Source organism: Oncorhynchus clarkii, unplaced genomic scaffold (genome assembly GCF_045791955.1).
Source record: "Oncorhynchus clarkii lewisi isolate Uvic-CL-2024 unplaced genomic scaffold, UVic_Ocla_1.0 unplaced_contig_9317_pilon_pilon, whole genome shotgun sequence".
Taxonomy (NCBI): domain Eukaryota; kingdom Metazoa; phylum Chordata; class Actinopteri; order Salmoniformes; family Salmonidae; genus Oncorhynchus; species Oncorhynchus clarkii.
In genome coordinates this window covers 40,001-65,597 of record NW_027258570.1, presented here as the reverse complement: position 1 = coordinate 65,597, position 25,597 = coordinate 40,001, and the positions used below count along the sequence as shown (strand labels likewise).

General features: G+C 45.8%; 2 protein-coding genes across 3 annotated transcripts in view; both read right to left on the bottom strand.

Moving 5' to 3' along the window:
• Nucleotides 1–4,306: 4,306 nt before the first annotated feature.
• The window catches only part of LOC139397362 (tenascin-like), a 29,763-nt gene continuing 8,472 nt past the window's right edge, over nt 4,307–25,597 (bottom strand). Inside the window, exons 2-15 of one of the 2 annotated variants that reach the window (XM_071144121.1) lie at nt 19,057–20,714; nt 18,710–18,847; nt 17,146–18,489; nt 16,385–16,507; nt 11,454–11,597; nt 11,098–11,217; nt 9,073–9,228; nt 8,740–8,852; nt 8,096–8,228; nt 7,724–7,875; nt 7,225–7,321; nt 6,407–6,568; nt 5,565–5,728; nt 4,307–4,869 (exon numbers count right to left, since the gene is read on the bottom strand). In XM_071144121.1, coding sequence (XP_071000222.1) covers nt 4,771–4,869; nt 5,565–5,728; nt 6,407–6,568; nt 7,225–7,321; nt 7,724–7,875; nt 8,096–8,228; nt 8,740–8,852; nt 9,073–9,228; nt 11,098–11,217; nt 11,454–11,597; nt 16,385–16,507; nt 17,146–18,489; nt 18,710–18,847; nt 19,057–19,573 — 3,462 coding nt within the window. In that variant the 5' untranslated portion in view covers nt 19,574–20,714 and the 3' untranslated portion in view covers nt 4,307–4,770. Of the gene's footprint in view, nt 4,870–5,564; nt 5,729–6,406; nt 6,569–7,224; nt 7,322–7,723; nt 7,876–8,095; nt 8,229–8,739; nt 8,853–9,072; nt 9,229–11,097; nt 11,218–11,453; nt 11,598–16,384; nt 16,508–17,145; nt 18,490–18,709; nt 18,848–19,056; nt 20,715–25,597 lie in introns of those variants that run through there. The other variant, XM_071144122.1, reaches the window with a different exon arrangement.
• LOC139397360 (uncharacterized) lies at nt 19,719–20,610 on the bottom strand. Its single transcript, XM_071144119.1, has 2 exons — nt 19,846–20,610; nt 19,719–19,772 (listed from the first exon to the last, which is right to left on the bottom strand). The coding sequence occupies exons 1-2, from the start codon at nt 20,608–20,610 to the stop codon at nt 19,719–19,721; spliced, it is 819 nt and encodes a 272-aa protein (XP_071000220.1).

The window sequence follows — 25,597 nt, the reverse complement described above, 5'->3', positions numbered from 1 at the left end:
TTAGGTAGCCTGTTTTGTGTTGGGTTTTGTGGGTGGTTGTCTCCTGTGTCAGTGTTTGTACCACACGGGACTGTTTTGGGTTTTCACGGTTCTTGTTTTGTAGTTATTCATGTATAGTTTCATTATTAAAGAACCATGAATTATAACCACGCTGCATTTTGGTCCGCCTCTCCTTCCCAGGAGGAATCTCGTTACATTCTCTCCTCTCTCTTTCTCACCTCTCTCTTTCTCTCCTCTCTCTTTCTCTCCTCTCTCTTCCTCCCCTCTCTCTTCACTCCCCTCTCTCTTCACTCCCCTTTCTCTTCCTCCTATATCTCTTTCTCTCCTCTCTTTCGCTCCTCTCTTCCTTCCCGCTCTCTTCACTCTCCTCTCTCTTCCTCCCTCCCTCCCCTCTCTCTTCCTCCCCTCTCTCTTTGTTCCCCTCTCTCTTCCTTCACCTCTCTCTTCCTCCCCTCTCTCTTCCTCCCCTCTCTCTTCACTCATAACTCGCTTTCTTCACTCTCTATCTTTTCCCCTCTCTTCCCTCTCCTCCCTCTCTTCCCTTTCATCTCTCTCCTCCCTCTCCTCTTCCTCTCCATTGCTCTGTCGTCCCTGTGTCTGGGCTGCAGTCCTCAGTCTGTAGAGACGCACATTCTCTTCTCATGGTCTTCATGTTCACAGTGATCACAGTGCAGACCATCCCCAGCAGAACACAGCCCAGCAATGACGAGAACACTGCATAGAAAGTGGAATCGACAACAAAGGGATCTCTCTCAACGTAAATCAGATGGGTCTTAGTCACTGACACACACACGCGTCGTCATAGATGACAGCACACTAGCACCTCCCACGGTCCTCCAGTGAGACGTTAGAGAGCACCAAAGAGGAGTGAGGACTAGACGCATTCATTCGGCCCTCCATATCCTCAAATCATTTATGCGTGGCAGACATACAGTGTGTTTTGTGTGTCCATGATAACATCTTCCACCAGATCGCTCTGTCTGTACCATACAACCTCAGCAGGCTGAGTGAGATCAGCGTTACAGCCGAGAGCAGCTTCCCTTCCCTCTGAGAAGACTCGGACTTGCAGCACACCAGCAGGTCACAGCATTGAAGGATCCTGAAACCCCTAAAACATATACAGAAGCCTGTGTGGTTCAGCATCAGTGATGGGATGACCAGGGTGTAATTCCCTGACACTCTTCCATCCGCCATGCACCATGCACCATCCACCATCCACCATGCACCATGCACCATCCACCATCCACCATCCACCATGCACCATCCACCATCCACCATGCACCATCCACCATCCACCATCCACCATGCACCATGCACCATCCACCATCCACCATGCACCATCCACCATGCACCATCCACCATGCACCATCCACCATCCACCATGCACCATCCACCATCCACCATGCACCATCCACCATGCACCATCCACCATGCACCATCCACCATGCACCATCCACCATCCACCATGCACCATCCACCATGCACCATCCACCATGCACCACCATCCACCATGCACCATCCACCATGCACCATCCACCATGCACCATGCACCACCATCCACCATGCACCATCCACCATGCACCATCCACCATGCACCATACACCATACACCATGCACCATCCACCATGCACCATCCACCATCCACCATGCACCATCCACCATCCACCATGCACCATACACCATCCACCATCCACCATCCACCATCCACCATGTACATTTGTTTGCCAGTGAGGTTTTCCTCAGAGGTGTTTTCACACGGCTATTCTAACTCTAAATCTGCCAGTATGCAACTCTTCTCCACTGGGGTCAGTGTTAAAGCAAGGCACTGCATTTTCTCCCAATGAGCAATGGAGATACATTGCCTCGGGCCTCACTTCCATCAACTCCCTGTAAACACATTGCTGGGGCTCCAGTACCATTAAAACAAAATATATCTTGTCCTCAGTGGTGAAGTTGGTGATACGTAGAGTGCAGCTGTTCTCAATCATTTGCCATACCATTTCATCCTCCAAGAAAGGTGCTAGGGAACTAATGATGTCCCAAATGTTCACATTGTCACCACCCCTTGCCGTTCCACACATCAGGTCTACTGTCTCTCCTAACTGGACAAATGGCACAACCGGCTTCTTGCCTGTAGTTCTGCAAACGGTGAGGTCTATGTTCTTCTGTTTGGACCCTGTGCCATTTGTCCAGCACACCTTGTAATGCCCAGAGTCTGACTGAGTGAGGTTGTTGATCTGGAGATAAGAATTGTTCCTCAGATTCACAGATAGCTTTTAGACGATCCCATTAGTCTGCATCCAGGGTGGAATTCTCAGGTGAAGGGTTAGAGGTATTCACAGCAGCAGACTCTCTTCAGGTGAAGGGTTAGAGGTATTCACAGCAGCAGACTCTCTTCAGGTGAAGAGTTAGAGGTATTCACAGCAGCAGACTCTCTTCAGGTGAAGGGTTAGAGGTATTCACAGCAGCAGACTCTCTTCAGGTGAAGGGTTAGAGGTATTCACAGCAGCAGACTCTCTTCAGGTGAAGGGTTAGAGGTATTCACAGCAGCAGACTCTCTTCAGGTGAAGTGTTAGAGGTATTCACAGCATCAGACTCTCTTCAGGTGAAGGGTTAGAGGTGTTCACAGCAGCAGACTCTCTTCAGGTGAAGGGTTAGAGGTATTCACAGCAGCAGACTCTCTTCAGGTAAAGGGTTAGAGGTATTCACAGCAGCAGACTCTCTTCAGGTAAAGGGTTAGAGGTATTCACAGCAGCAGACTCTCTTCAGGTGAAGGGTTAGAGGTATTCACAGCATCAGACTCTCTTCAGGTGAAGGGTTAGAGGTATTCACAGCAACAGACTCTCTTCAGGTGAAGGGTTAGAGGTATTCACAGCAGCAGACTCTCTTCAGGTGAAGGGTTAGAGGTATTCACAGCAGCAGACTCTCTTCAGGTGAATAGTTAGAGGTATTCAAAGCAGCAGACTCTCTTCAGGTGAAGGGTTAGAGTTATTCACAGCAGCAGACTCTCTTCAGGTGAAGGGTTAGAGGTATTCACAGCATCAGACTCTCTTCAGGTGAAGGGATAGAGGTATTCACAGCAACAGACTCTCTTCAGGTGAAGGGTTACAGGTATTCACAGCAGCAGACTCTCTTCAGGTGAAGGGTTAGAGGTATTCACAGCAGCAGACTCTCTTCAGGTGAAGGGTTAGAGGTATTCACAGCAGCAGACTCTCTTCAGGTGAAGGGTTAGAGGTATTCACAGCAACAGACTCTCTTCAGGTGAAGGGTTAGAGGTATTCACAGCAGCAGACTCTCTTCAGGTGAAGGGTTAGAGGTATTCACAGCAACAGACTCTCTTCAGGTGAAGGGTTAGAGGTATTCACAGCATCAGACTCTCTTCAGGTGAAGGGTTAGAGGTATTCACAGCATCAGACTCTCTTCAGGTGAGGATCTGGTGATCAACCAGTAGTCTTCACCCACAGGAGTCATGGAAAAGGAGGATTCTTCACCTTGTTCTTTCATTTCATAGACATCAACGGCCAGTAGAATGCTGAGCTTTGTGACTGAAGCCATTCTGCTGCAAAATGTCTGTTCAATAGTTGGAACATACTCAGTCGGTGCTTCTGTGGTAAGTCGTGATAAGCCAATAGCTTCATACATTCACCCTCATTTATCTTTCCCCTGGATGCTGCAGTGCTAGAGACCTCACGGAGTTGAGCTCCATATCGACTCATCTTCTTTCCTGTGAGTCGTTGATAAATGGACATTTCAGAGCAGAGTGTGCTGAGTTGTTAGATCAGGAACTAAATGCCTATTGGAGGAGGGAGAAGTGAATTAGATTGTCACTGATTGTAAATGCTGATGGTGACAGAAACACACCAGGGATGTATAGCCTAAGTTTGTGTAGGTGGCATCCTATTCCCTATAGGCCATATACACCCTATTCCCTATGGGCCCTGATCAAAAGTAGTGCACTGCATAGGGAATAGGGTGCCATTAGGGACTTAGCCCGAGTGTGCGTGTCATATTGCATAACTGTCAACTGGAAATGTGTTTAGTAAGGATGATTTCACCATCTTATTACTGATACTAACCTGTCAGAGGCCATCTCCTGCACTCTTTCTCTTCTTGTCTAAATGTTTCAAATCAGTTCACAAAATACTGTATTTGTGAACAGAACTGAAATATGTGAAATAAGCATGTCTAGCACAGGTGAACTACACATGGTGATGAGTAACCTTGACAACACCTGAAGAATCGTGTTAGCAGATTAGTCACACACACACACACAACACCACTCACATAGTTGAGTACAAAAAACCCATCTCCATCCAGGCATTCATGTGCCTCATTTATTGCAATAGAGTGAGACAGTGCATGTTTTATTACAGTAGTAGTGGGGTGGGTAACCATGTGATGTGCATCAGGTAGAGATGCTTTGGGGTCAGAGCAGTAGAACAGTCATTGAGTTGGAGACGGTAAGAGTTGGGTCATAAAACAATACTATACAAAATGCTGCAATCACAAATATTTCCTGTCTACAGATACAGCTGAGAGAGACAGCATGATAAAGGTACAGAACAGGAGCCTGGTGCACTGCACTGTACAGTACAAGTACAGACTGATACGCTGTCTGTCGTGACGGCTGTTAAGACCACTGGACATGCAAGTTGAGGCGGAATTTGAGATGCAGGAAGTGCGACATCCACACGTTTATGGTCTCTTGGTGCTCCACTTTCCTGTTTCTCAAAGAAAGGGTTTTAGGGGTGGACGAGTCAGAGGACGGTCTTATCCGTGGGTTGTGATGGAGATCCCGGCCGGTCGGAACTTCATCTCAGTAAAGGGAATGGACGAGTCTTTGCCCTTCCAGTCTATCCACACCACACCCTATAACACAGAACAAGCAGTTGAGTTACGTTCATTTAGTAGATTAAGTTGAGTTGACAAAACTTAAATTCAGTTACATTAGTTGATAGGAGTTGATAGCAGATGACACAACATCAAATAAGAAGTCTGTTCAAATCATAGAGATAGATAGAGTACTCTAGTGCCTAAAATCACATTTTAGCATGGCCATCGTCATTGAGAAATTTCACCATTTTGAAGTAGTCAACTGGGTGGGACTTCCTATGGGTTAATGAAGGATCACATAATTCCATCTGAGGGATCAGCCAATGAATTATACATGAGCAAACATTCCATAACTGCAGGTGGCAGTAGATCACCAACCTTGGCATTATATCTGTTCAAACAACACACTCCATGTGGCACTGTGCACCTTTTCAGTTTGTTTACCAACTCATAGAAGTAGTAGAATAAAAAAATGTACTAATTAAAAATGAAGATGGCCTTAATGGTGCTGCCCATGCGCTCACAGATGCCATAATTGAACAGATACAAAGAAGAGTCCTCTATCATTCTCTATGGATCAAATTGAAACACTGGAGATGTGGTGCAGTGTTTATAGCATATCAGCATTGGGGTGCTGTCTTGCAATAACAAAGACCAGGAAAGGTACTGTAATCAAAATGTCAAAGCAACGACAAAAGCACTTAGTGGGATGATACTGGTACTAGTGGTACCTGGTTGTTGCTGTTGGTGCCATAGAGGCCGTTGAGGTTGGTCTTGTAGCAGTTTTTGTACCACCAGCCGCCCATGCAGGCCCTGGCACAGTGGATGCCCAGGGGGTGGGGTTCCTTGTCTCTGGTGGAGAATGGGCGCCCGTTGTGGTACCTCATGGAGTCACCTTATAGACGTGATGGGGAAGAAAGAAAGAAGTACAATTCAGGATTTGTAGAGTGAGGGACCATTCCCACCCTCCACTTCAGTAAAATGTTTACTTTAGTGAAATGTTGTGAATGGGATTGACCTCATATTGAATATTTGTTTGTGAGCTATTTGAGTTTTGGTTCCTCAACCTTAAGCACCTGCTCTGCTAGGCTCTGTCCTCACATTCTATCTTGGCTAGTGTACATTCTGCTCTGCTAGGCTCTGTCCTCACATTCTATCTTGGCTAGTGTACATTCTGCTCTGCTAGGCTCTGTCCTCACATTCTATCTTGGCAAGTGTACATTCTGCTCTGCTAGGCTCTGTCCTCACATTCTATCTTGGCTAGTGTACATTCTGCTCTGCTAGGCTCTGTCCTCACATTCTATCTTGGCTAGTGTACATTCTGCTCTGCTAGGCTCTGTCCTCACATTCTATCTTGGCTAGTGTACATTCTGCTCTGCTAGGCTCTGTCCTCACATTCTATCTTGGCTAGTGTACATTCTGCTCTGCTAGGCTCTGTCCTCACATTCTATCTTGGCTAGTGTACATTCTGCTCTGCTAGGCTCTGTCCTCACATTCTATCTTGGCTAGTGTACATTCTGCTCTGCTAGGCTCTGTCCTCACATTCTATCTTGGCTAGTGTACATCCTTTTACCTGCAGTGCCGGTGTATCCAGACACCTCGATGGCGTAGTGTTTGTCCACTGAGTCGATGGTGAAACTGGAGTAATGGGCGTAGGCCGTATCGTTGCCTGAACGCAGGTCCACTCTCAGGCTCACTGGGCCCATGCTGGTCAGGTTGTGAAGCAGCTCATTACCTGGATGGATGAGAGATAGAGAGAGAGAAGATTAGGACATCATTTAAAACATATACTATGTACTCTATGTTCAAGCTGTGAGCTATGTAGAGTACATACTGTACGCTTTGGTAGTAGCCTCCCTTTTGATGCAGTTAGCATGGTTGGGGTCAATTCCATTTCAATGGTGAGGGTGGGTAAAGAAGGAGGAATCTGGATATGCAGTCATTGTTTTAGCATTACCCACAGAGTTTTTAAACTACGGAGCGCGACATGGCTCAATGTGCCAGTAAATCAGCACAATTAACTTTTTCATTTATTTTTTTTCAAATTGCCACCATCTTGGAGATTTACTGAAGCTAATGCAGATTCCAAACAAGAATAATGGAAACCACTGTATAATAGGACGAACTTAGCAAATGAGGTATTTGTGGTAAGTACATGGGGGCCGCCATCTTCATGCATGTCCTCTATTCAGTCAATACAAGAAGTGGACTGAAATTCCTATTTAAAAATGTTCTCATAGAGAAGGATTAAAGAAAATTGGAAAATGTATTTGTTTACTTCCTGAATTTACTGAAATGATAATAGAAATGACCCCATCCCTGAACTATAGTTTCCTGTTTGTCCTCTTCTGAGGACTTTGAGTGGATCTGCAGCATTGAGTTGAACCTTACCGAGCCAGAACTCCTCGCTGAGGTTTCCAAAGCCGGTAGTGTAGTCACTCCAGGTTCTGAAAAAATTTGTCTTCCCGTTCATTCTCCTCTGGAACACCTACAGTATGCAACACATTCACAAAGCTGATATTGGGAACAGACAGACTCACCATAGAAAATAAATATGCATAGATGTCCCACATTCATAGCCATTCTATCATTCCCCCACGTACTATGTCCAACAAAATGCAGCTATTCAAAAGGAAATGTGATTGTCAACCTTTGGAATCAGATGGCTGATGATTCAATCCCATTCAAACCCATGAGAGAGAGAGAGAGAGAGAGAGAGAGAGAGCAGAGAGAGAGAGAGAGAGAGAGAGAGAGAGAGAGAGAGAGAGAGAGAGAGAGAGAGAGAGAGAGAGAGACAGAGAGAGAGAGAGAGAGAGAGAGACAGAGAGAGAGAGAGAGAGAGACAGAGAGAGAGAGAGAGAGAGAGAGAGAGAGAAGCCAAGTATCTTACCGTCCAGCCTCCTCCCTCAGTCTCCATGTCACAGTAGACTCTGACTGCCTTCCCTTCCTTGCCCTCTGGGTAAAGATCCACCTCTCCTGACTGGAGCGCTCCGTTCAGCAGCTCCTGGGAACACTCCGTGGGGAATGGGAAGCGCAGTTTTCCTGAGCCGAGGGGATACAATTACTATAAGATTACTATACAATTACTACAACATTACTATACAATTACTATAAGATTACTATACGATTACTATAACATTACTATACAATTACTATATTCTCTGTAAAAGATAAGTAACCCTGTTGCCTTGAGTTGATGAAATGGAGAGACTCATGTGCAAAGTACATTTCTCATAATTCACTGCTGGTCTGTAACACCTACCTGTGATAAACTCAGTGGTGACAATAGATGTGTACTGCCCCTCTCTCTCTCCCTGTACCAGCACCGTGTACTTAGACATAGAGAACAGTCCAGTCAGCTTGTACTCCGTCACCGTGGAGTCCAGAATCACCTCCTGGGGAGATAGAGGGCCAGAGAAACAGATGTTTGAAACTGTTTTACCTCATGCACTGTTGTTTCACCTCATATAGTCCGTCCCAAATGGCACCCTATTTCCTATATAGTGCACTACTTTTGACTATGGGCCCTGGGTAAAATTAGTACACTATAGGAATATGGTCATTTGGGACGCATCATTGTATACAGATGCAGGATCTTAATTTGATAGTATTTTTAAAAAATAGTTTGGAATTTGAGGTTTAAAAAGTCTTCTGAAGCTTGTAATTTCCACTTTGAAATTTCAGACTTGAGTTTCCCTTAAGAAAAAATGTATCAGCCCTTATAAAAATGCCCATTACTTATAATAAACATAATTCACAGTTTCTGTTGCGGCAGGATTATTTTCCTGCTGTAGCAAACTGGCTCAAATGAAGATCCTACATCTGTAGCATTGGTATACAATATAGTAGCAGTGTAGTTGTGGTATTAAGTTCATACGAATGTATCATGTGAGAAATAAAGCTCACCTTGACCTCCTCTCCTGCCGTCTGATAGGTCACTCTGTATCTGCTGAACGCAACACTGGGGGATTTCCATGATACAACAGCAGAACGAGCGCCCACCTCACCGGCCTTTACAGCTGAAGGACAAACCATCACACATACAGGTACGTTCTGTCCTGGTTCTTTTCCCTATACAGTAGGACCTCAGAAATCCCAACGGGAATAGAGGTCGTGTGGAGCACTGAAATGTTTGTAACTTTGACCGGTCAGTCCGTAACTCTGAGCTTCAGATCTTTGAGGTTCTACGCTGTAGTTACATGTGATGTTGTGCAGTGTGTTTCCCCCCTGTGTACTCACCACTGGCCGTTGTGAAGGTGGTAGTGATGGCTGTGCTCTGCAGACTGTCTTTCTGACTCAGGGCTTTGACTGTGTACAGGGTGTCTCTCTGCAGCCCTCTCAGCTGCTGCTCTACTGAGTTACCAGACACCATCACTGTCACTGTTACATTGGGAGCTGTGGGAGAGACAATTGAGAGGGACAGGGGATGCAGCTTAGGCTGGATTACAGCTTGGAACGTGAGTAGAACAGTATACAATGTACAGGTGTAGTTATACTAGCTATGGTACATACTATATACTACATGAGGTTGGTGGCACCTTAATTGGGGAGGACGGGCTCGTGGTAATGGCTGGAGCAGTTCCTATGTGTTTGATGCCATTCCCTTTGCTCCCTTCCAGCCACTGTTATGAGTCGTCCTCCCCTCTGCAGCCTCCACTGGTCTACAGTGCCTTCTGAAAGTATTCAGACCCCTTGACTTTTTCCACATATAGTTACGTTACAGCCTTATTATAAAATTGATTCAATAGTTTTTTCCCTAATCAATCTACACACAATACCCCATAATGCCAAAACAAAAATATATATATATTTGTTTGCTAATTTATATATATATCAAATAAATATATATATATATATATATATATATATATATATATATATATATATATCACATTTACATAAGTATTCAGAACCTTTACTCAGTGCTTTGTTGAAGCAACTTTGGTAGTGATTACAGCATCAAGTCTTCTTGAGTCTGATGCTACAAGCTTGGCACACTTGTTTTTGGAGAGTTTCTGTCAGGTTTGATTGGGAGCGTTGCTGCACAGCTATTTTCAGGTCTCTCCAGAGATGTTCGATCTGGGCCACTCAAGGACATTCAGAGACTTGTCCTGAAGCCACTCCTGCATTGTTTTGGCTGTGTGCTTAGGGTTGTTGTCCTGTTGGAAGGTGAACCTTCGCCCCAGGCTGTGGCCCTGAGCGCTCTGGAGCAGGTTTTTTTCAAGGGTCGCTCTGTACTTTGCTCCGTTCATCTTTTCCTTGATCCTGACTCGTCTCCCAGTCCCTGCCGCTGAAAACATCCCCACAGCATGATGCTGCCACCACCATGCTTCACCGTAGGGATGGTGCCAGGTTTCCTCCAGATGTGACGCTTGGCATTCAAGCCAAAGAGTTAAATCTTGGTTTCATCAGACCAGAGAATCTTGTTTCTCATGGTCTGAGAGTCTTTAGGTGCCTTTTGGCAAACTCCAAGCGGGCTGTCATGTGCCTTTTTACTGAGGAGTGGCTTCCGCCTGGCCACTCTACCATAAAGGCCTGATTGGTGGAGTGCAGCAGAGATGGTTGTCCTTCTGGAAGGTTCTCCCATCTCCACAGAGGAACTCGGAGCTCTGTCAGAGTGACCATCGGGTTCTTGGTCACAACCCTGACCAAGGCTCTTTCCCCCCGATTGGTCAGTTTGGTCAGGTGGTCAGCTCTAGGAAGAGTCTTGGTGATTCCAAACTTCTTCATTTAAGAGTGATGGAGGCCACTGTGTTCTTGGGGATCTTCAATTCTGCAGACAGTTTTTGTTACCCTTCCCCAGATCTGTGCCTCGACACAATCCTGTCTCGGAGCTCTATGGACAATTCCTTTGACCTCATGGCTTGGTTTTTGCCGTGACATGCACTGTCAACTGTGGGACCTCATATAGACAGGTGTGTGCCTTTCCAAATCATGTCCAATCAATTGAATTTACCACAGGTGGACTCCAATCAAGTTGTTTTATTCTCTATTTAACTTGGATGACCAATGGAAATAGGATGCACCTGAGCTCAATTTCGAGTCTCATAGCAAAAATGTCTAAAAACCTGTTTTTACTTAGTCATTATGGGTTATTGTGTGTAGATTGCTGAGGATTTAGTTTTTATAATAAGGCTGTAACGTAACAAAATGTGTAAAAAGTCAAGAGGTCTGAATACTTTCTGAAGGAACTGTATAACTATAGTTATACTACTGTATGTATGTTCACCGTATCTTTTCATCAGGAAATGATACCACACTCACTTTTTGCAGACTCATAACTGATGATGAAGCGGTCTACTTGGCCCATGGCGGGGGTCCATTGCAGCACTGCCTTGGCATCTGTTACGTTAGTTGCTTGGAGAACAGTTGGAGGGGCAGGTACTACAGTCCAAAGACAATGTGTTTTACATGGTGAATTATTGTTATGCCTTTATGTCATGTTTTAAAACACCTAATTGTTGTCATATTGCAGGGCAAGACAACTGAAACTGTGGGTAAAAATAAGGCAAATGCACTCTGGATCGTTCTGCACTCCACGTCCAAAGCAGAATGCATGATGATGTACTGTAATGGTGAGTTGCTACAGCACAGTAGATCTAGGTAAGTGTGGTGATCACCTGTGGTCATGATGGCAATGAGGGGATCACTCTCTCTCTTCCCCATGGTGGACATCACACTGACCTCGTACGTGGCCCCCGAGGACAGCTTGGACAGAGACACCTGGGACTGCAGGGAATCCACAGACACAGAACCAGTCTCTCCTGTCAGGATGACAGACACACAACCACTCTCTCCTGTCAGGATGACAGACACAGAACCACTCTCTCCTGTCAGGATGACAGACACAGAACCACTCTCTCCTGTCAGGATGACAGACACACAACCACTCTCTCCTGTCAGGATGACAGACACAGAACCACTCTCTCCTGTCAGGATGACAGACACAGAACCACTCTCTCCTGTCAGATGACAGACACTCTCTCCTGTCAGGATGACAGACACAGAACCACTCTCTCCTGTCAGGATGACAGACAGACACAGAACCACTCTCTTTTGTCATGATGACAGACATACTGTAGACACAAAACCACTCTCTTTTGTCATGATCACAGACATACTGTAGACACAGAACCACTCTCTCCTGTCAGGATGACAGACAGACACAGAACCACTCTCTCCTGTCATGATGACAGACAGACACAGAACCACTCTCTTTTGTCATGATGACAGACATACTGTAGACACAGAACCACTCTCTCCTGTCATGATGACAGACAGACACAGAACCACTCTATCCTGTCAGGATGACATACAGACACAGAACCACTCTCTTTTGTCATGATGACAGACATACTGTAGACACAGAACCACTCTCTCCTGTCATGATGACAGACAGACACAGAACCACTCTCTCCTGTCATGATGACAGACAGACACAGAACCACTCTCTCCAGTCATGATGACAGACAGACACAGAACCACTCTCTCCAGTCATGATGACAGACAGACACAGAACCACTCTCTCCTGTCATGATGACAGACAGACACAGAGCCACTCTCTCCTGTCAGGATGACAGACAGACACAGAACCACTCTCTCCAGTCATGATGACAGACAGACACAGAACCACTCTCTCCTGTCATGATGACAGACAGACACAGAACCACTCTCTCCTGTCATGATGACAGACAGACACAGAACCACTCTCTCCTGTCAGGATGACAGACAGACACAGAACCACTCTCTCCTGTCATGATGACAGACAGACACAGAACCACTCTCTCCATGTCAGACAGACACAGAACCACTCTCTCCTGATGACAGACAGACACAGAACCACTCTCTCCTGTCAGGATGACAGACAGACACAGAACCACTCTCTCCAGTCACGATGACAGACAGACACAGAACCACTCTCTTTTGTCATGATGACAGACGTACTATAGACACAGAACCACTCTCTCCAGTCATGATGACAGACAGACACAGAACCACTCTCTCCTGTCATGATGACAGACAGACACAGAACCACTCTCTTCTGTCATGATGACAGACATCTCTCCACATGTGACAGACACACAGAACCACTCTCTCCTGTCATGATGACAGACAGACACAGAACCACTCTCTCCAGTCATGATGACAGACAGACACAGAACCACTCTCTCCAGTCATGATGACAGACAGACACAGAACCACTCTCTCCGGTCATGATGACAGACAGACACAGAACCACTCTCTCCAGTCATGATGACAGACAGACACAGAACCACTCTCTCCTGTCATGATGACAGACAGACACAGAACCACTCTCTCCTGTCATGATGACAGACAGACACAGAACCACTCTTTCCAGTCATGATGACAGACAGACACAGAACCACTCTCTCCAGTCATGTCAGGATGACAGACAGACACAGAACCACTCTCTCCGTCATGATGACAGACAGACACAGAACCACTCTCTCCAGTCATGATGACAGACAGACACAGAACCACTCTCTCCTGTCATGATGACAGACAGACACAGAACCACTCTCTCCAGTCATGATGACAGACAGACACAGAACCACTCTCTCCAGTCATGATGACAGACAGACACAGAACCACTCTCTCCAGTCATGATGACAGACAGACACAGAACCACTCTCTCCAGTCATGATGACAGACAGACACAGAACCACTCTCTCCAGTCATGATGACAGACAGACACAGAACCACTCTCTCCAGTCATGATGACAGACAGACACAGAACCACTCTCTCCAGTCATGATGACAGACAGACACAGAACCACTCTCTCCTGTCATGATGACAGACAGACACAGAACCACTCTCTCCAGTCATGATGACAGACAGACACAGAACCACTCTCTCCTGTCATGATGACAGACAGACACAGAACCACTCTCTCCAGTCATGATGACAGACAGACACAGAACCACTCTCTCCAGTCATGATCTCTCCAGTCATGATGACAGACAGACACAGAACCACTCTCTCCAGTCATGATGACAGACAGACACAGAACCACTCTCTCCATGTCATGATGACAGACAGACACAGAACCACTCTCTCCAGTCATGATGACAGACAGACACAGAACCACTCTCTCCAGTCATGATGACAGACAGACACAGAACCACTCTCTCCAGTCATGATGACAGACAGACACAGAACCACTCTCTCCTGTCATGATGACAGACAGACACAGAACCACTCTCTCCAGTCATGATGACAGACAGACACAGAACCACTCTCTCCTGTCATGATGACAGACAGACACAGAACCACTCTCTCCAGTCACGATGACAGACAGACACAGAACCACTCTCTCCAGTCATGATGACAGACAGACACAGAACCACTCTCTCCAGTCATGATGACAGACAGACACAGAACCACTCTCTCCTGTCATGATGACAGACAGACACAGAACCACTCTCTCCTGTCATGATGACAGACAGACACAGAACCACTCTCTCCTGTCATGATGACAGACAGACACAGAACCACTCTCTCCAGTCATGATGACAGACAGACACAGAACCACTCTCTCCTGTCATGATGACAGACAGACACAGAACCACTCTCTCCTGTCATGATGACAGACAGACACAGAACCACTCTCTCCTGTCATGATGACAGACAGACACAGAACCACTCTCTCCAGTCATGATGACAGACAGACACAGAACCACTCTCTCCTGTCATGATGACAGACAGACACAGAACCACTCTCTCCTGTCATGATGACAGACAGACACAGAACCACTCTCTCCTGTCATGATGACAGACAGACACAGAACCACTCTCTCCTGTCATGATGACAGACAGACACAGAACCACTCTCTCCAGTCAGGATGACAGACAGACACAGAACCACTCTCTCCAGTCATGATGACAGACACACAGAACCACTCTCTCCAGTCAGGATGACAGACAGACACAGAACCACTCTCTCCTGTCATGATGACAGACAGACACAGAACCACTCTCTCCAGTCATGATGACAGACAGACACAGAACCACTCTCTCCTGTCATGATGACAGACAGACACAGAACCACTCTCTCCTGTCATGATGACAGACAGACACAGAACCACTCTCTCCAGTCATGATGACAGACAGACACAGAACCACTCTCTCCAGTCATGATGACAGACAGACACAGAACCACTCTCTCCAGTCATGATGACAGACAGACACAGAACCACTCTCTCCAGTCATGATGACAGACAGACACAGAACCACTCTCTCCAGTCATGATGACAGACAGACACAGAACCACTCTCTCCAGTCATGATGACAGACAGACACAGAACCACTCTCTCCTGTCATGATGACAGACAGACACAGAACCACTCTCTCCAGTCAGGATGACAGACAGACACAGAACCACTCTCTCCAGTCATGATGACAGACAGACACAGAACCACTCTCTCCTGTCATGATGACAGACAGACACAGAACCACTCTCTCCTGTCAGGATGACAGACAGACACAGAACCACTCTCTCCAGTCATGATGACAGACAGACACAGAACCACTCTCTCCAGTCATGATGACAGACAGACACAGAACCACTCTCTCCTGTCATGATGACAGACAGACACAGAACCACTCTCTCCAGTCATGATGACAGACAGACACAGAACCACTCTCTCCAGTCATGATGACAGACAGACACAGAACCACTCTCTCCAGTCATGATGACAGACAGACACAGAACCACTCTCTCCAGTCATGATGACAGACAGACACAGAACCACTCTCTCCAGTCATGATGACAGACAGACACAGAACCACTCTCTCCAGTCATGATGACAGACAGACACAGAACCACTCTCTCCTGTCATGATGACAGACAGACACAGAACCACTCTCTCCAGTCATGATGACAGACAGACACAGAACCACTCTCTCCAGTCAGGATGACAGACAGACACAGAACCACTCTCTCCTGTCATGATGACAGACAGACACAGAACCACTCTCTCCAGTCATGATGACAGACAGACACAGAACCACTCTCTCCAGTCATGATGACAGACACAGAACCACTCTCTCCTGTCATGATAAAAGACATAGTAACACACTGGTCCTCTGGGGAAAACAAATGGCACCCTATTCACTTTATGATGCACTACATTTGACACATAGGGAATAGGGTGCCATTTGGGACACCGGCCATGATTGACACTTAAACAGTGTCAGTGTTTGGGGATGACGGAGGTATTTTGACTGAACAGCTGATCTGTCATTCATTAATGGAGCACACAAGAATGCTACAAAAGTTGTATCTTCCACTTGAATGATTTTGGTGAAGCCCTTGTGCTGACAAATGGGGTGTGAAAAAACTATTTTTAAAGTGTTCAAAGTTTCATCACCTTGTCACTTATAGTAGGGTTTCCCAAACCTGCCCTAGCACTACACAGCTGATTCAAATACTCAACTCATTGTCAAGGAGGGGCCCTAGGACCGAGTTTTACAAAACCCAGATTTAGAGGTAGATAACATGATAAAAGCTAAGGTAACACAGTAACTTACCCGTGACTGAGTGAGAGTATGTGATTTTGAAGCCAGAGATTTTGTTCTTTGGTTTGGACCAGGACACAGAAAGAGAGGCTTCTGTCACGTTACTAAACACCAGCTCGGTGGGGGGCTCAGGTCCTGCATGGGGAAGAAAATGAATAAGGAAGAGGAGAGGCCAGAAGAGGATATTTAAAAGAACCTCATATTCATTGTCTCCAGCACCACACCAGTGTCAACATGTGTGAAAACAGGGCGTTTCTATATTCTGTGTGTTAAAAAGACGAGTTGGAAGGTCCTATAAACTGCTTCTCTGTGACATCACAGAGTTTCTAGCCAGAAGGAGGGTCTTTTCTTGCTCCCCAGGTCACAGTGAATGTCATTGTGTTTTTAAAACGGTTACCTTTTGATCATTTTGTTACTTTAATTGTTTTCTTCTACAAAAGGTGGAAATGCACCGTTTTCACACATGTCGACACTGGTATTGTACTGGAGACAACGGACATGAGGCTGAAACGTGGTGAAGGAAAAGGTTAAAAAGTCACTAAAGTCCCAGTACATTTGAAGTATAGAAAATATAGATACAATGGGATATTCTGTCTCAACACACGTGATGATTTAGTGCAGCCACAGTTTAAATAAAAGAGAGACATGCAGGCTATCCAATACATGAACCAGCACATTGAATGAACAGATACATTACTATAGGAGTTATTCATCAAAAGTTCTGGTGAAATATTCTGAATAAGTCTCTATGTGGGTTTGGTTCTCCTAATTACCTGTCATGGTGGTTACTCTGTGAATCTTGGAGCGGGATCCGGGAGTGGTGCCACATATGTGCAGGGAGTATCGGGTCTGAGGTCGCAGGTTACTGAACTCCACAGAGCGAACGCTGTCGGGGAGAACAACGGACACCCTCTTTGTGTGAGCTTTACCTCTGGAGCTACCGGGAGCTTTAGTGGGGAAAGCCACAGTTCCATTAGGGCTCTGTTTTCGGATCTCAATGGTGGAGTTTACGACTCCGGCTACTCTGTCCTCTTCCCCGAGAGAAGCTCCCTCCTCCGCCTCTTCCTCCTCCTCTTCATCACCCTCTGCCCTGTGCTCTCTTCTGGACACAGTGAAGTTCTTAAACATGGCTGTTGGGGCCGACCATGTGAGGGTGAAGCCGTACGTGGTGATGTTCTGAACCTTCACAGAGCCAAGTCCACGGCCCACTCCTGTTTCTGCTTTCCTGGTGGTGTTTTTGGAAGACTGGATAGTTGTTGTCTTGTTGCTGAAGACTTTGACTTCAGAGGTGGTCTCCACAGTGGTCATGTTCACAACATACTGACTCTTCCGTGGGACTGGCTTCCCTTTGCCTGACCCTGTCTTCACAGTAGTTTTAGATGTGCCTGAGGAGATGTCTGCCTCTGTCTTAATGTCCTTTGTAAGGGTGATCTTGCCCATCCCAGCCTTAGTGCTATCAAAAGCCAATGACACCTTTGTAACGTTCATAGTCCCCTGAACTAATTTCACCTTTTTGACTGTTTTCTTTCCAGATGTTAGAGTCACATTCTTCTCAGCCAACGTCGACTGCTCCAGAGTCTCTTTTCCTGACTGGGTTTTGTTCACAAACGTCTTCACAGTGCTTTGGGTGACATTGGCTTGAGGCTGGTCTTGGAGGTTGCCAGCTTCAGCATTGGCTTTACCTGCAGATTCCTCCTTCACTGTTCCTTTCAACTTCAGGTCAGGTTTAGACTGCTTCTTTATAACTGTCGTTTTGCCTTTGCTCTCTTGCTTTCTTCCTCCATGGTGTTTCAACAGAACCTGTCCGACGGTTGGTCGGCCCAGTCCAGTCTTGGTAGCATTAGAATGGGTGGTTTTGGTTTTAGTGACAGTAACCCCTTGTTTGGCTTGTGTCTTGGTGGGCCCTGCTTTTACTCTTGTGGTCCCTTTTGTTTTGCTTTTGATGTCACCATCCTCTTTGGCGGCCGTAGGTTTCTTTTGCTCTGTTTTCTTCTGGAAGAGGATTTGGTCTGCCTTGGTCTTCTTCCCCTGCAGACTCTCTGTGATAGCATTGTTCTCAGGTGATACCTTCAACGCCACCGTCTCCACCGTTATCTGGATTTTGTCTTTGGTACCTTCTGGAGATGAGAGAAAATAATATGTGTTCCAATAAACACACAAGCATACAACTTAGAATGAAGGAATGTATATTAGGCATGCATTCTAAGTGGTGTGCTTGTGTGTGGCGACTGGAACCTTAGATTATGAGTTGCTAGTGTGTCTCTAGCTGAATTGCAATAAAGACAATCAGATCAAAGAAGACAAGTCAGATCAAATGAAGAAGGCACAGTAACTGACTTTTACTGCAGTCAGCTCCAGCTGTACATTTACTGCAGTCTAGACCAAGGAACCCTGGGAGGCAGACACACTTTCCCTTCTCACATTTCCCATTCGCACTGCAGTCATTGGGACATGGGCCTTTGGAGCAGGAAGCACCTGGTAGGAAGGGGAAGAGAGTATACAGTATGAAACAAGACAGAGCAAACATCAAAAGATGAAATGTTAATGTTGGTTACCAGAAAGACTCTGGATTTAATTCAAACTAGCCTCATGGATAATCTCCATATCAGAATGAAGTTATTATATGAAAGAGGTTTGCGACTAGGAGGTTACGGTTATGTGTAACTAAATAAGACCAGTCGTACATTTACTCTTCATGAGGGACATCTCTTTCTCCAGCCGGCCAACACGTCCTTTCAGTGCTGCCATCTCAGCCACACATCCCCCGGTGCAGGAGGTAGGAACCAGACTGATGCGGTGGGTCAGGGTTAGAGGAAAGCCAGGCTTCAGCTTCAGCTCGTGGGTCTGGGTCTGCTCCTTGGTGCGGTTGCTAGCGTCGCTCTGGGTGTCCTTACTGATGCAGCCAGAGTCAGAAGTGATGAGCACCTTGATGGGGATGGGATGCGGCAGTGTGATGGAGGGTTTGTCTTTGGTTGTGGTCTTTGGACCACTGGCTGTTGGATGTTTGAGGGGGGTTGAGGGGGCTGGATGTGTCTGATTGGTTGCAGCTGGGCTTATGGCTTTCAGAGTGGGCTTAGGGGTCTCTTTGGTGAGTTTGACGAGCATGGCTGTTGGAGGTTTGAGGGGGGTTGAGGGGGCTGGATGTGTCTGATTGGCTGCAGCTGGGCTTAGGGCTTTCACAGTGGGCTTAGGGCTCTTCATGGCTGTTGGAGGCTGGGCTGGATGAGGATTGGTCTCTTTTTCACAGTGGGCTTAGGGGTCTCTTTGTTGAGTTTGATGAACATGGCTGTTGGAGGCTTGAGGGGGGTCGAGGGGACTGGATGTGTCTGATTCGCTGCAGCTGGGCTTAGGGTTTTCGGAGTGAGCTTAGGGGTCTCTTTGGTGAGTTTGACGAGCGTGGCTGTTGGAGGTTTGAGGGGGGCAGAGGGGGCTGGATGTGTCTGATTGGCTGCAGTTGGGCTTAGGGCTTTCACAGTGGGCTTAGGGGTCTCTTTGGTGAGTTTGATAAACGTGGCTGTTGGAGGCTTAAGGGGGGTCGAGGGGGCTGGATGTGTCTGATTCGCTGCAGCTGGGCTTAGGGTTTTCACAGTGGGCTTAGGGGTCTCTTTGGTGAGTTTGACGAGTGTGGCTGTTGGAGGTTTGAGGGGGGTCGAGGGGGCTGGATGAATCTGATTGGCTATAGTTGGGCTTAGGGCTTTCGGAGTGGACTTAGCGGTCTCTTTGGTGAGTTTGACGAGCGTGGCTGTTGGAGGTTTGAGGGGTCTTGAGGGGGCTGGATGTGTCTGATTGGCTATAGTTGGGCTTAGGGTTTTCGGAGTGGGCTTAGGGGTCTCTTTGGTGAGTTTGACGAGCGTGGCTGTTGGAGGTTTGAGGGGGCTTGAGGGGGCTGGATGTGTCTGATTGGCTGCAGTTGGGTTTAGGGCTTTCAGAGTGGGCTTAGGGGTCTCTTTGGTGAGTTTCACGAGCGTGGCTGTTGGAGGTTTGAGAGGGCTTGAGGGGGCTGGATGTGTCTGATTGGCTATAGTTGGGCTTAGGGCTTTCAGAGTGGGCTTAGGGGTCTCTTTGGTGACATTCACGAGCGTGGCTGCGGTTTTTGGTTTTGCGAGGGAGAGGGTGAGTAGGACGTAGGGTTTCGGTTCACTTCCTGTTCCTTTGGCGTTTCTTTTCTCATTGGTTACTGGAGTTTGAAGGGAGGGGAACGGAGTTAGCAGGAAGAGGAGGGCTAGAGAAAACAACATTTTGAGGCAGAATAGTTTTTGGATGGTCCGAATTCCAACAGTTCTATAAACTCCTTCCCCAGTGTCTCAGTGGAGAGGAGGCTAGACAATCCACCAGGGTTATCCTACAAATGAAAAAGGAAAAAAACAAGTCAGCCAAGACGAGTATACTCAGATTACAGTTTATTAACATATGCAAAGCCATTCTGGAACCATGTCATAAAGTTAGGTTTGTGCTGTGGCCATTGGCTGTAGAGGCATGTAGTGACTACGAGCCAGAGGCTCAGAGCACAACAGATAAGCACTGTGTTCACTACTAGTAGTATATTCTGCGGTGCTGCTGTACATTTTCACTGGACGTTTCCTCACTCCTTCTCCAAACACATACACTGAACCCTTTCCTCACTTTGCTCCTAAACTATTCGTTTTTTTGCTCCCTCACCAGGTGAAGAAAGGGGCTATTATACCGTACAAACCCAACTACTTGTAGTAGCTCTCTCTAGAAGTCCTCCTTGAGGTCAAACCCCCACATCCAAACTGACAAAGATTATTTGGAATGCTTTCAATGAGAACATTATGTTTATCACAGGAGGTTGGTGGCACCTTAATTAGGGAGGTAAAGGCTGGAGCGGAATCAGTGGCACATATTTTTTGTTTTTTTTACATATACATACATTTTACGTATACATTTTGCATACACATTTTACATACATGGTACTTTTATATAAAGCAGTCACATAACAATAATACATTACCAAACATCAGCTCTTTAATCCCACCCCTCTGCCACTCTCAGCCCATCCCACCTATCACCATCGACCTCAGCTCTTTAATCCCACCCCTCTGCCTCTCTCAGCCCATCCCACCTATCACCATAGACCTCAGCTCTTTAATTCCACCCCTCTGCCACTCTCAGCCCATCCCACCTATCACCAATAGACCTCAGCTCTTTAATCCCACCCCTCTGCCACTCTCAGCCCATCCCACCTATCACCATAGACCTCAGCTCTTTAATCCCACCCTCAGCCACTCTCAGCCCACCCCACCTATCACCATAGACCTCAGCTCTTTAATCACACCCCTCAGCCACTCTCAGCCCATCCCACCTATCACCATAGACCTCAGCTCTTTAATCCCACCCCTCTGCCTCTCTCAGCCCATCCCACCTATCACCATAGACCTCAGCTCTTTAATCCCACCCCTCTGCCTCTCTCAGCCCATCCCACCTATCACCATAGACCTCAGCTCTTTAATCCCACCCCTCTGCCTCTCTCAGCCCATCCCACCTATCACCATAGACCTCAGCTCTTTAATCCCACCCCTCTGCCCCTCTCAGCCCATCCCACCTATCACCATAGATCTTAGCTCTTTAATCCCACCCCTCTGCCACTCTCAGCCCATCCCACCTATCACCAATAGACCTCAGCTCTTTAATCCCACCCCTCTGCCACTCTCAGCCCATCCCACCTATCACCATAGACCTCAGCTCTTTAATCCCATCCTTCAGTCACTCTCAGCCCATCCCACCTATCACCATAGACCTCAGCTCTTTAATCCCACCCCTTTGCCACTCTCAGCCCATCCCACCTATCACCATAGACCACTCTCGATTGGTTTCCATATATTTTTCAATTGTTCTGTGATGTTTTACTTAATTTTTAACCTTTCTAATCGTAAAGTATCCACAGATTGTGAGCTAAAGATGAAAACCTTTCCTACGAGTATTATTATATTATTTATTGACTGACTATGGCTTTCCAAATCGCCAAACACTGCTATTTGTAAGATTAATTTTAAGTGCCTGTTGTTATTTTTGAACCATTCCTGAACCTATGACCAGAAACAAGCTACATAGGGGCAATACCAGAATAAATGATATATTGATTCTGTCTCTTCGCAGCAAAATCTACAGAGCTGAGATTGTTGTATGCCCCATATATATAAACTCAGCAAAAAAAGAAACGTCCCTTTTTCAGGACCCTGTCTTTCAAAGATAATTCGTAGAAATCCAAATAACTTCACAGATCTTCATTGTAAAGGGTTAAACACTGTTTCCCATCCTTATTCAATGAACCATAAACAATTATGAACATGCACCTGTGGAATGGTCATTAAGACACTAACAGCTTACAGACGGTAGGCAATTAAGGTCACAGTTACGAAAATTTAGGACACTACAGAGGCCTTTCTACTAACTCTGAAAAACACCAAAAGAAAGATGCCCAGGGTCCCTGCTCATCTGCGTGAACGTGCCTTAGGCATTCTGCAAGGAGGCATGAGGACTGCAGATGTGGCCATGGAAATAAATTGCCATGTCCGTACTGTGAGACACCTAAGACAGCGCTACAGGGAGACAGGATGTACAGCTGATCTTCCTCACAGTGATAGACCACGTGTAACAACACCTGCACAGGATCGGTACATCCGAACATCACACCTGCGGAACAGGTACAGGATGGCAACAACAACTGCACGAGTTACACCAGGAACGCACAATCCCTCAATCAGTGCTCAGACTGTCCGCGATAGGCTGAGAGAGGCTGGACTGAGGGTTGTAGGCCTGTTGTAAGGTAGGTCCTCACCAGACATCATCAGCAACAATGTCGCCTATGGGCACAAACCCACCGTCGCTTGACCAGACAGGACTGGCAAAAAGTGCTTTTCACTGACGAGTTGCGGTTTTGTCTCACTAGGGGTGATGGTAGGATTCACGTTTATCGTCGAAGGAGTGAGTGTTACACTGAGGCCTGTACTCTGGAGCGGGATCGATTTGGAGGTGGAGGGTCCGTCGTGGTCTGGGGCGGTGTGTCACAGCATCATCGGACTGAGCTTGTTGTCGTTGCAGGCAATCTCAATGCTGTGCGTTACAGGGAAGACATCTTCCTCCCTCATGTGGTACCCTTCCTGCAGGCTAATCCTGACATGACCCTCCAGCATGACAATGCCACCAGCCATACTGCTCGTTCTGTGCGTGATTTCCTGCAAGACAGGAATGTCAGTGTTCTGCCATGGCCAGCGAAGAGCCCGGATCTCAATCCCATTGAGCACGTCTGGGACATGTTGGATCGGAGGGTGAGGGCTAGGGCCATTCCCCCCAGAAATGTCCGGGAACTTGCAGGTGCCTTGGTGGAAGAGTGGGGTAACATCTCACACATCTGGTGTAGTCCATGAGGAGGGGATGCTCTGCAGTACTTAATGCAGCTGGTGACCAAACTGTTACTTTTGATTTTGACCCCCTCTTTGTTCAGGGACACATTATTCAATTTCTGTTTTCCACTTACCTCCATTTTTGTGTTAGTGCTGCAATCAGTTGTTTGTAAGTTTGGATTGAGCAGATATTCCAATATATTTTCGACAGCTGCATATGTGACATAACTCCTCCGTTTCTATCCATAATATCATGAATAAATATAATACCATTTTTAAACATTTTTTCCATAAAGATGTTTTTTTTATTAATCAGTATGTTTGAGTTGAACATTTGTTGTAATATTTGTAATATTTGCTTTATCTTTTATTTCATTTTAGCCCCCAAACTCACATTCATTATATAAATAGACACGTTTCATTTTGTCTGGCTTAGCATTCCAAATAAAATGAAATATTTTCTGCTCATATGATTTAAAAAACGAGTCTTCTAGAGTAGGCAGTGCCATTAGTAAGTAAGTTAACTGTGATAAAACCAAAGAGTTATTCAATGTGTTTTTCCATAAATAGACAAGTATTTACATGGTTGCAGAATTGTATCTATTTTTGCTAACTTTCTATTGAAATTGATTGTGGAAAGTTTTTTTTTTGTTGAGATGTGAATACCAAGTATGTCTACTTCTCCATCCGCCCATTAAAGTGGTAAACTACAAGGTAGTGTAAACAATGTATTTTTTAACGATCCAATACATAATATGGTACACTTGTCATAATTAGGTTTTAGTCCAGAGAGGCTAGAAAAGTGATCAAGATCTTAAATGAGACTGTGAGACACTGTTTTTATCCCCTGGATTTCAAACCCTTTGATGTTCTTGTTGGATCTCATTTTAATAGCTAGCATTTCAATGGCCATTATAAATAGATATGGAGACAACGGACAGCCTTGTTTTAATCCTCTTAAAGCTCAATACTTTCTGAGAAGTAACCATTATTTACTATTTTACATCTGGGGTTGCTGTACATAACTTTAACTCATTGTATAAGAGATTTGCATTTATTTATAAATTCTAGTCATACTTTATCAAACGCCTTTTCAAAATCTGCTAGCAAGTTACTTAATTTTGTAGTGGGAAAAATTAGGAAAAAGGTGTCAGGACTGGGAACTGAGACCTAGAGGGTCCTGCTGCCCTGTCGGTGGTGAGGCTGTGCAGAGGTGGAACAGAGCCTTACTGTATGCTGCTCACTGTGCGTCTTTGACTAATGAATGTCTTACATCATATACACCCGCGCCTTATGAAAACCACCAGGAGAAATATGCTCAGATTAAATGTATTTCTTAAATCTCTGGAATTAATTGAATGAGGAAGCACATAGCTATGCAGTAGCTAGTACATTAGGAGCATACAGAACATCTGTAATATAATGACATTTATGAAGGGTGTGCACAACTACTGTGTTAAATAAATGATTTATAAAGCGTTACTAAAACACCCAGACTACAACCATGCTTCTCACCACTATTCATGTGTTGATGTTCCATTGTACTGTACCTCAACTAATTACATGGACAACTAAGTTCTGAAATTAGATTACAACTCGTTAGTAAGTACATTCACTTTTTGTAATTGGAGAACAATACTAGTAAATTCATGACTATTAACATTAGTACTGACTTGGAATGATGTAGATCATTGATCATTCAGCACTGGCCTCTCTTCTCACATACCCCACAGATTTAAGAACATAGACTGATGATGACCATATTTCATTGTATTTAAAATGTAGTATTCCTATGACTTTATTTAACTATAGATGCTTGACTCTATGTTATTTTAATTGTTCATTCATTAATAAAAAAAAC